A 12,419-nucleotide genomic window follows, 5' to 3' on the forward strand; every position below is an offset into this window, starting at 1 on the left:
GGGGCTTAACAGATCGCGTAGCGAGTCAAAGAGCTCATACCACGCGCGGAATAAATCACTGGGCTTGGGGGAAAGTTGGGGGTGGGGGGCGCTGATTGGGTGAGGGCTTGCGATGGGTAAGAGCAAAAAGACCTTTCTTACTCCAGCAAGACGAGCAGAGAGAGCAAGAGACCCCAGGAGTGTCCTAACACTGGAGAGACGCTCCGCCGGGCTCCCGGGGCAGAGGGACCCCGAAGGAGAGCGCCGTGGCTTTAAGAAACTTGCAGCTAGTATTCCAGGGTGCCTTAGAGACAGCTCATATATATGGGGAGTTTGCAGGCAGTAGTTCTTCCAGCTAGATTAGGCTGGGTGAGCGCTAGATGGGGTGATATATTAGCGAGACTGGGAGGTTTTAACCTTAAGTGGGAGGAGCTGGGTTTAACTACAGGCATTTGTTCCAGGGCAAGTCGCTTTAATCTCTTTAGCTTTAAACTATCCAACTCGCAACCCGCATTTTTCTGCCGGGGATCTTTACCACTTTCATGCATACGCGGTTGGACCGGTGCAGCTATTGCAGAGCAAAGACAATCGGGCTTCTAGGCATTTCTCCGAGCTCTTCTTCTGATTCTTTGAAAATAACAATAAAGTAAAGCAATTCAGAAATAGTACTAAGTGGATTTTCAGACCTATATCTATATCTATATATTGTGGAATAAACACCTGCATAAACCAAAATCAACCCAGCCTCCTTGCCATGGATTCCTTTAAAGGTGGGATGAATTTGGAAAGACTGCCAGAGAGTTTAAGACCCCAGCCTTCCCATGACATGGCTTCCAGCTTCCATTTGCAAAGATCTTCTGAATCCAGAGATCCGATTGAGAATTCAGCCAGTGAATCGTCAGATACAGAAGTCCCAGGTAAAACCCTTACACTTCCTCTTCTTTTGTTCTTTCTTTCTTTCTTTCCCTGCTGGATTAATTCTAATGCACGCTGCACAAGAGACTGTCCTGCCCAGGCAGGATGCACCAGAGAGATTGAAATACCCGGTGGTGTTGGTGGGTGGATGTAATCACTAGAATTAATTAGCGCCAAACCGGGAAGGTGGATGGGGGAGATCACAGATACCGAGCTGACCCTCTTCCATGCCCCGGCTCTGACAGTCTAGGGAATGGAAGAATATTGCTACCAACTTCAAGCCGAGAAGCAGGGTTTTGTTATGGTTTTTACAGATATTAATTTATCCGGGGGAGTGCGGTTTTGCAGAATGTTTCTGAAATAATGTCAGTTCTGCCGGGGTTTATTTTCCAGCTCTGGCTGCTCAGACGTAAAAGGATCTCTCCGTCAAAGGAGGGGGGAACTGCAAAGCATTGGGGGGGGGGCGGATGAGGAGGGGAGTGGAGAGAGACCGGGCAGCTCAGATTTATTATTACGTGGGGTAAGCGTTACTAAGCCTAGTTTTTAATTTTATGTATAGATGGGGAATAAACCATAGCGTTTTACAAGAACTGAATTGGATCTAAACAGGAGTCGTTTGGTCTCCGCTTTTACATCCGCCTGTTGAACATGTGCAATTATTGTAGGGAAAGCTGTGGTTTCCTAGTTTGTATTTAATTAAATCAGTAATCGTTCCTCTAATGACAAGAAACCCCATATAAAGGAAGCAAAAAGCCCTGGAAAAATATGGACTGCGGGAAACAGCGCCTGGTTCCTTCTTCAAAATTTCTCTGCACAGAGGATCGTTTTTTCAAATTATTGTTATTTTAAATTTAAACGGGTCTTGTGCCTGCCACAAAACCAAATCCGAAGGCTGACATGGCAGCAAACACGTTCGGTTTTTCCTCCAAATCTGATCTGAAAACAAGGCTTGGAGTGTAGACTGGAGAGGGGGTGCTTCCAGGGGGGTTCCTCCCCCCCCCTTGAAATACTGTAGGGGATTATTGCTCCATCTTGCTCTACCCCTAAAATCTGACTCATAAATTCTAAGGAAACTAAATAGCAGGGTCCATTTAGTCTTAAGAGAATTCACAAAATACCTTTCACTGTTTAATGGAAAAGTGTGCTAAAGCCAATCAAGACTAATGGGTGGTATTATGATTAGAAGGCGTATCACAGCCTTATGCCCAAACAGTATTTCTCATGCAAATCGTGGCGGGGATCAATCAAATGCAAAGATTGCAATCACTTTGATGGATGGTTTCTTCGAGGACACGGGTTTTTCCTTACTTGTTTGCTCTCTTGCCTGCACGAGAAGTGGCCCCAGCCACCGAGGGGTGGAAAAAACTGTCTGCCAGAAAGATTTGTGTGTTCAAAAATAAAATCATTTTCACATGCAGCCTTTACAGTTAGGGCATGTAGACTCGGTTCGCGGAGACACACATTTACACCAGCGGCGAATTTTTGGGGACACAATCAGTTGCAAAGGCAGCGAGGGAGGGCTACCAAGGATCTTTAAATAGGGTTTCTGTTCGAGGCCTTGTTTGCTCTGCAAACCACTTATTGGAAATAGTGGCCATCCGCGAAGCAATAAGCCCATTTACCACCCTTTGGTTTCCATTTACCCGTTTGAGGTCCAGCATTTTTACTCCAAGAGTTCCCAGGGAGGCCCTAGGTACAGAGTCTTTCCAAGTATGAGGAATCAACCATTTTGCAAGGATTTTTTATTAATTAATTTTAAATTTTTATTATTAGCAGGCTCCTAGAGGAAGTCTGTATTTCAATACGTTAGCATTATCTTTACATTCCTCCTTCCTTTATGATGTACAGCACCTCAGAATAGTCTCATTATTGAGCTATCCGTCCTCCATGTGAAATCCTCTCAAAGAGACCCTCCAAAATCAAGTCAAACTCATTGGTGTGAGTACAAAGGGAAAACAACACGTGTGTGTATTTCTCTCTCTATAATTTTGATTTAGTTATTGTGTGTCATATAGATTAGTATTACATTTGTCAGTGTATATAAATACACATATGTATATTATACACACTAATGTGTATATATATTCAAATAAATACATCAAAATTAGAGCGAGAGAGAAAGAGAAACAACACACACGTGTGGCATATATACACGCTGCTATTTAAAGTAATGTGTGGCTATTGTGAAAATAAATAAATCAAAATTGTACAGACATACATATGTATTATACAAATTATATATCTATGTATATACATCTACAGAAGTATTTTATAGATATATGTAGGGAGGGAGATTTTGTCTCTACACATTAATAAAAGTATTAGTATATTCTATTGGTATAGTTTAAATCAGTTCAAATAATGTATCGAATTCCTCATTCCATATGTGTGAATCCAAAAAGGTATTCAAAAATGTAAAAAAGATCCGCGGTTTCCCCCTTGATTTTAGTAGATTTTCTATTTTTCCCTAGTTATAGCAAGCGATTGTGTTGAATTCCTTCGACAAATTTAGATAAACATAATTCACAAAACGGGAATGTTGCAGACAGATAGCTACCAGCGTTTCTTACCTTTTATTCGATTTTGGGATAAAGGCTTTAGTGGATCATTCTCTGCTTAAATCAATTCTCATATTCCCGAGAGGGAGGGGAGTTCACCTTTTCGATTAATTCATGTTTTATTTTACACTCTCTGACGTTTTCTAAGATTAATACGGTGGAGAAATGGCCATATACAAGAACAACGCACTCGAGCAGAAGTTTCTCTTTAGATTGGGGGGGGAGGGTGTCACAAAGCAGAGAAACGATTTTTAAATATATTTGTTTCCTTTTTATTAATTATTATTATTATTATTATTTTGCCAAGAAGCTTCCAATCTAAAAGCCGAGCCCATTAGAAATGAGTTTCTTCCCCCTCTGTAAGTGTCAGAGCCCCATGGACAGAAGGACAGGCCTAAAGGAGAGGATAACTGAACACGCTACTGCTTGGACATTACATTTCAGGGGAACATTTTCTCTGGAAACCTTTCTGAATCACGCGGGGCTGGTTGAAATAGAAAACGCGCCGGGCCTGTGGTAGGAAACAGGCGCTAGATCTAGCCTTGCACGGCAGAGGCACGTATGTAAGAGATTTTTTTTTTTTAAAGAGGATTTTGTTTTGTACCTTCTGCAAATGGCTGGGGGAAGGGAGGAGGGGGATCTAGGGGCCAGGAGGCCAAGTCCGTGCGTGTCACCGCTCGGGTCTCGGTGCCTTGTTGTTTTTAAACAGAAAAAGACCGGAGCGGCGAACAGAAGAGCGAGGATGGAAACCCCGACGATCCGGCGAAGAAGAAGAAACAGAGGCGGCAAAGAACTCACTTCACCAGCCAGCAGCTGCAGGAGCTGGAAGCCACTTTCCAGAGGAACCGCTACCCGGACATGAGCATGAGAGAGGAGATTGCTGTGTGGACCAATCTCACCGAGCCCAGAGTCAGGGTAAGGGGGAGCCCCGGCCCAGCCACACTAGGGGCAACCGGCGATTCATTCTCAGCAGCCCAGAGATATCAGTCTTGTCCTTGTAGGGCCCGATCCAGCGCCCATTGGCTGCGACGCCCAGTGGCCATGGGCTGTGGCCCGCAGTCTTTTCTGAAGTCGGAAAAAAATTCCAATTATTTGGTAGGATGCATCGCAAGCGAAAATAAAGACACACTTGTCAAGGTGAACAGGCGCCTGGCGGTGAGGAGTGGAGAAATTAAAGGGAGAAATTACTTTGTTAACAGCTGCTAGCTTGGCCTTTTAAAACCGATTGTAGCCTAACAGATCATCTGTCAATTTCATTTGCATTGCCAATACTTACCCAGAACGTACTGTGCTTCTTAGATAATACCCGGGTATAATTATAGTATTGAATATACCCCATACTTATGGGAGGCACGCAATAAATAGAGAATCCTTAATATATTAACACCCAGGCCTTCATTTCGTTTGGTCAATTGTCGTGGGCATATGGGAGAGAAGGAAACCTTGAGCTGAGGGGATCTGATGTCTTGCAGGCAGCAACACCAGGCAAGCAGTTGTCAAAAGCTCAGGAAAGTTGCCGCCTCGTTTAAGCCCTGTCTTTGCTTTCCAAGATTTCCCTCTTGCTCCCCGTTCTTAAGATTTGGGATCTCTCGGGAGAGCATAGAGAAATCAAAGGCAACAGCTGGTCACGAAGGAACTGCATCTAAAGCCCAGTTGGGAAAGCGTGCCGCAATATCTCTGAGAAGACAGCTAGTCTGGGGCAGGGAGCAGGCATTAGAAGGTAAAGGATGCTACCAGGAATCAACAGCTGAATGCAGGAAACTCTGCTCGTGTAATTGCCCAGGGAAGGGCTTTAGGACCCTCAGGCAGGTGTTTTTTTTTTTAATCCCGTTTTAAGGAGCATCCATAATATATATCAATAATTCGGAGAGTCAGAGAGAAGGCTCCCCCACCATTTCAGAGAAGCCCATTTTTAAATCGCCCCTGTGCCTGGAAAGGGCAGGATCTAGCCCATAAAAGCCATCTTGCTGGATTTACTGTTCTCTCCTGGATTGATTAAAGGCAGTAATTTAGCCCTAAACAGGAAATATATTTGCAATTCTCTTCCCCTGATTGGGAGCTTGAGGGACAGAGGCCTCCTCCAAACACAGGCTAGGAAGTCGTATCTTTTCGGGGGGGGAAGTATTTTTAATGTAAACAATCAATGGTTAAAATTGCCAGCAATGGCTCAACCCCAAGGTTGCCATCTATTCCCCCCCATGTAAAAGAGACGCAGGTTCCCCAGGTACAGGGTTTAACCGGAGGTATTCCAATCCCTACAAGTCTCACGAGGGGCTAGATTAGACAGGGTTTATTGAGTGGATAAATTCCATTAAAACGGAGGAATAGACCAGCAGAGAAATACAGGCAAGTTTATACTCTCCTGGGCACAGTCAGTAAAGTGACAAGGAAACATACGGCGTCTGCTGATAAAATATATACAATAAGTGATGCGATTCAAACATGATGCTATCCTACAGAGTGACTGGAAAGCGGTTAAAATAATCTGCTTCCCATCAGCGAGCAGATGTCTGTATACTATATAGAAAATATATCTAATGAAAAGTGACTACTGTATATCACTATGGAGTGTGTAACGGCCCCATTGTGTGCAATGTGCACACTGTGTGCACACAGCCAATGTTCCTCTCCACAATTCAACGTATATGATGAGGCAGATAAGTTATTTGTACTGTACAAACTGTCAACAGACAAACGAAAGGACAAGGGTCTGGGCTAGATTAGATTCCAAAGTCAATAACCATCGTAGACACACATACTTGTAGGACTGGGCTGTCCCTGCTCTATGGGTCTCTAGCCAATGCTACCTCAAAATATCTAGTTAGGTCATTTATTTATTTGTTTTTAACATATTAACTTGTTTCAAACGAACGTCAAATCAGAACGGCTCGTCCTGCCATTCGGATTTTATTGATTCTGATGGTTTGTTTGTGGTGGGTTGGTTTGTGTGTTGCTCTTTTTTTTGTTTGGGGGTATTTTTCCTCCCCCTCCAATTTGTGTTTCATCCCGGGATATTACCCTGGTTTGTTTCCAGAGCGGATGTGCTGACCCCAACCCGGGGTATACTCCACGCTCTGCAGGGGTATTGTATTAATCTCTGCTGGGTATTGTTTACTAACAGTGTCCTGTCTACACAGTCCCTCGCCAATTGCCGATCCGCAGGGTGACACGATACACCATAAAATGAAAGGCATACACAATCCTGCATCTTGGAAAGTCCTGAAAGGGGGGTCTGGATTTTCCAGCACTGAAATAGGCTTTATACGTTCATAGCACCATAGGGCCCCACGGGATGGGTTTTGAGCTGAGACCTTAGTAAGAAAGCAACTAGAAGGTTTGGACGGGTGAATTAAACCGTTCTCTGGAAATTCACCAGCACAGGGAATAATAAATAAAGGAGAAAATGGAGGTAGATTTAACCCATTCACTTGGTCTCAGAGCCTGGTAACAAATCAAACCCCTTCAGTTCAGAAAAGCCACTTTTGTCTAGATGAGTAACCGGCTAACTGAGCAAATTAGACTATCTGTAAGGTTACCTCTTAAGGTTTTTCAGGGCTAAATACTCGCTGTATTTGAAAGCATTGTATTAATTGCAGTTTTCTTTTTTAAAAAAAAAAACCCCACCACCACAATTCAAGGACTAAAATGTGCATTTCTGTGGCTGGAATATTTCAGGAAGCAAATAAAACTAATATGAGTTGCCATTAACTGAATTTCTTTCTCCCCTCTGTACGGAGAGGTTTGGGTTTGATGTTCTGAGATTGCAGTTTTGCAAATCCAACTTTCATTTGCCAGGAGGGCCTTCCTTTAAAAGTTTAAAATGTCTAGAAGCCATAATTAAAACGATTACCCCTCGTTTTCAGGAAATTCCTGTCTGAAAGCACCTTCCGAGGAGTGAATTACAAGTTTTGAACATTCTGGTTTTCGTTTCCTCTTCATATTTAGACGGGATTTTTTTGTTTTTCCCAACTAGTCCCCCTCGATCCTTGTTATCGCTATTTAAAAATAAAGCCTTGCCATTAAAAACGCTGGGAGGACAGGCTCGAAGAGCAGAGCCTCGCAGCCGCGAGAGTCACCTAGTTTTGAGGGGGATTTAAAATTCGTGGCGTTGAGGGTAGTGGGGATTTCAGTGCCCGGCACAAAGCAGCTGTCTGCCACCCTTTTGCAGGAGCTGCCGTGGAGGAATGTCTCTTTAGGGTCCTGATCCAAACCTCAGTGGCTCTAACAACAACGAGACAAGAGCTACCTTTACCAAGGGGTTAAGGAGAGGACAGTTCACAGGCTGATCTCACCCAGCAAGGCAGGAAGAGGATTTTTTCCCCAGCCTGGCCAGCCCGATCTTTGGAGGTCATTATCCCATCAGATCTGCAGCCCCCCACCCAAGCCCCTGCAGTGAAGTTTGCCATGCAATTCCGGAGCGCGGCCTTGGTCTGCGTTAGCTCCCGCCGCTCGGGCTTTTCCTGCTCTCTGGGCAATGCACTGGGTTGGGTGCCGGGGGTCTCCAGCACCGCCCTTGAGATAAAGCCTGGATGAGGTTTGGGCATCAAACACTCAGGAGCGCCCCTCGGCTCCTCCGTTCCCGACTCAGGGCCGTACATTCTCATTAGACATAAAGTCCCAGGCTGCATCCATCCAACGGGCGATGCATTTTTTTTTTTTTTTGAAACCTAAACACACTAATCCAATCCCCATTTTATGATCTGTAACAGAGGACTTTTATTGTCCAGCGTTAGCTTTCGGAAACACAGCCGAGCCCGGGCGAGCCGGTGCTAATCAGAACAGGGCCTGGGCGAGGCGCTGCAGCATGGCCAATTAATGCGCTCTGTAAATAAGCGCAGCAACAGGCAGGGGTAAATTAAAAGCAGAGATTGGAGGTGTGCAGCGCCGGAGCCGCGGCTTGGAGCTGGGGAGGCGGCTCCTCTCTCTGAGCCAGGGGGAACAAGCCACGGGATTTGGGGAGAGGCAAGACAGCAGGGCAGGCTGGGGCAGCGTTTATGGTGCGCAGCAGGCAGGAGAGGCAACACCCAGGGCAGGGAGGGTGAGCCAGGGACTGTCCACTGCAGAGCTTGGCTTTTCCTCTGCAAATCCTCCCGGGAGTGGCCAGCTGAAGCCGGTCCTGGCAGAGGCTCCGAGAAACCCCCCCCCCCCCATCCCTACCCCCAGGGCTGCGTTCCCCGGGTCCCTGCGGGGGCTTCGGCTGGGCGATTCCCCCTGCAGGAGCCTGGCGCGCTTACCCTTTACTCTGACCTTTCCCCTCTAGGTCTGGTTCAAAAACCGCCGAGCCAAGTGGAGAAAGCGGGAGCGCAACCAGCAGATGGACCTGTGCAAAAACGGCTACGTGCCCCAATTCAGCGGGCTCATGCAGCCCTACGATGACATGTATGCCGGCTACCCCTACAACAACTGGGCCACCAAGAGCCTGACCCCGGCGCCGCTCTCCACCAAGAGCTTCACCTTCTTCAACTCCATGAGCCCCCTGTCCTCGCAGTCCATGTTCTCCGCCCCCAGCACCATCTCCTCCATGAGCATGCCCTCCAGCATGGGCCACTCGGCCGTGCCCGGCATGCCCAACGCCAACCTCAACAACCTCAACAACCTCGGCAACATCAGCGGCTCCTCCCTCAACTCCGCCATGTCCTCCCCCGCCTGCCCCTACGGCCCGCCGGGCTCGCCCTACAGCGTGTACAGAGACACTTGCAACTCCAGCCTGGCCAGCCTCAGACTGAAATCCAAGCAGCACTCCACTTTCGGCTACAGCAGTTTGCAAAGCCCAGGCTCCAGTCTAAACGCCTGTCAGTACAACAGCTGACGGACTAACGAGGGCCCAAGCAGCCGGAGAGAGGAAGCTCTGCGGCCTGGTAGCAAACCAAACAAACACGGACCAGAAATCTTTTGCAAGAGACGCCAAAATCTAATACACGGATGAGTTGCAATTTTCCTCTGGATTATGCGGGTTGTATGTGTTTACTTGAACTTGCACAAGAGTTTCTAACGCGTCCACTTTCTAGAGCAGAAGAGTGGAAGGGGGGGCGGCGGGGGGGCACGGATGGTGGTAAAGGCTGGGCTGTGCTGCCCAGTTCGTGGTAGGGGAAGAGGTTTGGTTAATGTTTACCACTGACCAACAAAAAAAAAAAAAAAAAAGTTACGTGCAGAATAAATTCTGCGGGAATATGGTTAAAATATTAGGGATGAAACTATAAAAAAGAAACCAAAAAACTTAACGACCAGGTTCAACCACTTAACTAAGGTTCTATTTATATCTGCCGTTACATTGTGCCCGATCGTTGTGCTCGGCCCTTGAATAAAAGGTTTTTAAACTGCATGATTCTTGATGTTTTTTCTTTAGTTGATCCAGTCATTCCTAAGACTAAGCAAGCGACAGGTTCCGGCCTCTCTTGTCCTTTCCAAAGGGCTGCAGTATCGCCTTTCCGGAGAAGAGCACAAAAAGAAACCGGGTCAGCCTTTTCTCCCTCCAACATCTTACCCTGATAATGAAATTATCAGTCACCTTTACTTAAAAAGTGGTTTTCTTTACCCCCCCCCCCCAAAAAAAAAATTCTAGAGAGTCTAGAGAGAAAAAAAAACACTCACGACAAAAGACGGACTGTCATGAAGTGAATCCTGATACTGCATCTCTACTAAAGAAACCGATTGAGTCTGGAAATGATGAAAGGTTGCTTAGCAATTCTGGAAAATGCTTTTCTGGATGTGAAGGAAAAACAAGGAACCAAAAATAATCCTAAGGTGTTATGATGTAAATGTAGATGCTTGTTGGCAAAAAAATGGAAATGATAAATATGATCTTTTAAATATTAATACGCATACAAAACGCATATGAAGTTTAATTGCAGGCATATTTGTTGCTTATTTTTGTCGGTACTTATTACCTGTAGATGACAAAGAAACATAATATAAAATGCACAAGGTATTTCCTTTCCCAGTGTATTTCACATCTGTGGTAAACGTAAGGCTGGATGTTTCAATAATGCTGTTGTGGATAAGGATGCAGTATATATTGTTTTATAAGTTATGGTTTGTGATTTTTTTTTCAAAATTAAAAGCATGGGAATAAAAAACGAACTCAAACAATGCTTTTTAATGTTCTTTTCTGGCTATATTTATGATATATCTCAAGTTATAATAATAATAAAAAAACGTATAGTTTATTCGAAATTCAGCATCCAACATTACCATTCCGGGGAGCTGGCTTTTATTAAGAACCATTAAATTTTCGAGAAATGTAAACATCATTTGTTTGGCTTATTTGTTTGAAGTGCAATAGACTATGCAGATATTTAACATAAATACCGTTGGCTCTCTTAGAAAGATAAGATTTAAGCGCCCGATTAATTACTCGGTGGGGGAGGGGAATCAGTCATTAAAGTTAATCTATTATTAAAGTTTCATTCTTTTTGGAAGGGGGAAAAGTTCACATCTAAGGTCCGGTAATCCTGATTGGCAGCTCCATCCACTGGAGATCCTCCCTCTTCTAATTTTCTGACACACTTTACCACTCCCAGTTCAATGACCCCACAGCTTTTATAAAATCCTAATTGCATGGCTTTATGCTTTCTTTGATTGAATAACATTTTTGTTTGTTTGTTGATCATAAGCTTCGCCCCCCCCCAAAAAAAAAACCCCACGATTTTACAAGAGCTAATCTTTGCATCCAGAAATACTCCCCTTATTTGTTAAAAGTTTGGAATCAAATCATTGTTTGTGTTGTTTTGCTTGTCCTAACCTTAATTGTTTTCATAGCTCTCCTATATTATCCAAACGGTTTCGACCCAATATTTGGTATTTCAAGATTGCAAACACTGTCATGTCAAACTAGCGACATTCATATTTGAGTTTTTGTATCAAGTTTCTCCAAAATTATATGATTCAATCAACTGATCAATAAATCATCGGCTATGAAAGTGGGCTCCATCCCGCATTCACACTCAGGGAAGCTGTTTTAGAGGGGTCAGGCACAGAAATTTTTCCTTGTAAATTTTTAGACACAAAATCCAGACGTGTTAAGCTAAATCGATTGTACAAAGTAAGGTCTATATGAAAATGTTTACACACATGTTAACTTCATACTGCTTTCAGCAGCCCTGGTGGCAATTGAATATAAATATAATATAATATAAATATAATAGACAAATGTAAGACCATGAAAACCAGTCCTAGAGTGTTTATAAAACTGCAGTGTGTTGATATTTTTTTCACGATAGCACACATCCGCGGTTGCTTACGACTGATTAAAAACGAAGATAGCTATTATCCAGATCTAGCTAGCCAGGGCTAGGAATATCTTGCAATTAGAACTGGCCAGAAAACGAGGAGTGTTTCCTGTGGAAAAAAATCGGAACATCCGAGGGAAAATTCCTCGAGAGAAAAAAAAGTCGAAATTTTAAATGTTAGAAAAATAAAATAAAAATGAAGTCGACCAGCTGGAATTGCTACATTTATACCCGCAGCTACGTTGCCTGTCTCGAGCATTCAGCCCCTGACCCAGTCCCTTTTCCAGATGGCTGCAGACTTCTCTCTCGGGATCCCACACCGAATTGTGAGCAAAGGGGATTTCTTCTCCCCTTGGCTTTGATCCTGCTCCCATTGGTGTCAAAGGCGACCGACGTCCCTTGCGGGCCAGGAGCCAGCTTTCAACTAGAGCCAATTGGTGTCCTTCCAAGGACTGCAGGGTCAGATCCATAGCCACTGTGTATGGATGCCCTTGGCTTTAAAAACAAAGCACGGGGCCGCGTTTCTGTCCCATGAGCCACGGAAGCCCCCAGGCACCGCTGGCTCCATGCCCCCACGCCGCCTCCAGCTGCGGGGTGAAATGGACACCTAGCGCTGGGTGCCAGGCTTGGAGCCCCCTGGTCTGCCTCCCTTTCTGATTGCCAAGCGCAGGCTGCTTTCCCAAGCAGCGCCGACTGGGCTTGCACAGCCAGGGCCGAGAAGAGGTGCGAGGGCGGCTCA

The 12,419-nt window shown here is 45.0% G+C and overlaps 1 protein-coding gene across 1 annotated transcript; it reads left to right on the forward strand.

Moving 5' to 3' along the window:
- The first annotated feature begins 508 nt into the window (after nt 1–508).
- On the forward strand, nt 509–10,514 carry PITX1 (paired like homeodomain 1). Its single transcript, XM_048861033.2, has 3 exons — nt 509–896; nt 4,162–4,367; nt 8,713–10,514. The coding sequence occupies exons 1-3, from the start codon at nt 734–736 to the stop codon at nt 9,259–9,261; spliced, it is 918 nt and encodes a 305-aa protein (XP_048716990.1). The 5' UTR covers nt 509–733; the 3' UTR covers nt 9,262–10,514.
- The last annotated feature ends 1,905 nt before the right edge of the window (nt 10,515–12,419 follow it).

This window comes from Caretta caretta, chromosome 8 (assembly GCF_965140235.1).
Source record: "Caretta caretta isolate rCarCar2 chromosome 8, rCarCar1.hap1, whole genome shotgun sequence".
Classification (NCBI taxonomy): domain Eukaryota; kingdom Metazoa; phylum Chordata; order Testudines; family Cheloniidae; genus Caretta; species Caretta caretta.

What these genes read in the sequence shown, in the direction of transcription:
- PITX1 (XM_048861033.2), top strand. Translation starts at nt 734, where the DNA reads ATGGATTCCTTTAAAGGTGGGATGAATTTGGAAAGACTGCCAGAGAGT. An exon ending in GTCAGATACAGAAGTCCCAG is followed by an intron (nt 897 to 4,161) that starts GTAAAACCCTTA and finishes GTTTTTAAACAG; the next exon opens with AAAAAGACCGGAGCGGCGAA. An exon ending in TCACCGAGCCCAGAGTCAGG is followed by an intron (nt 4,368 to 8,712) that starts GTAAGGGGGAGC and finishes TTTCCCCTCTAG; the next exon opens with GTCTGGTTCAAAAACCGCCG.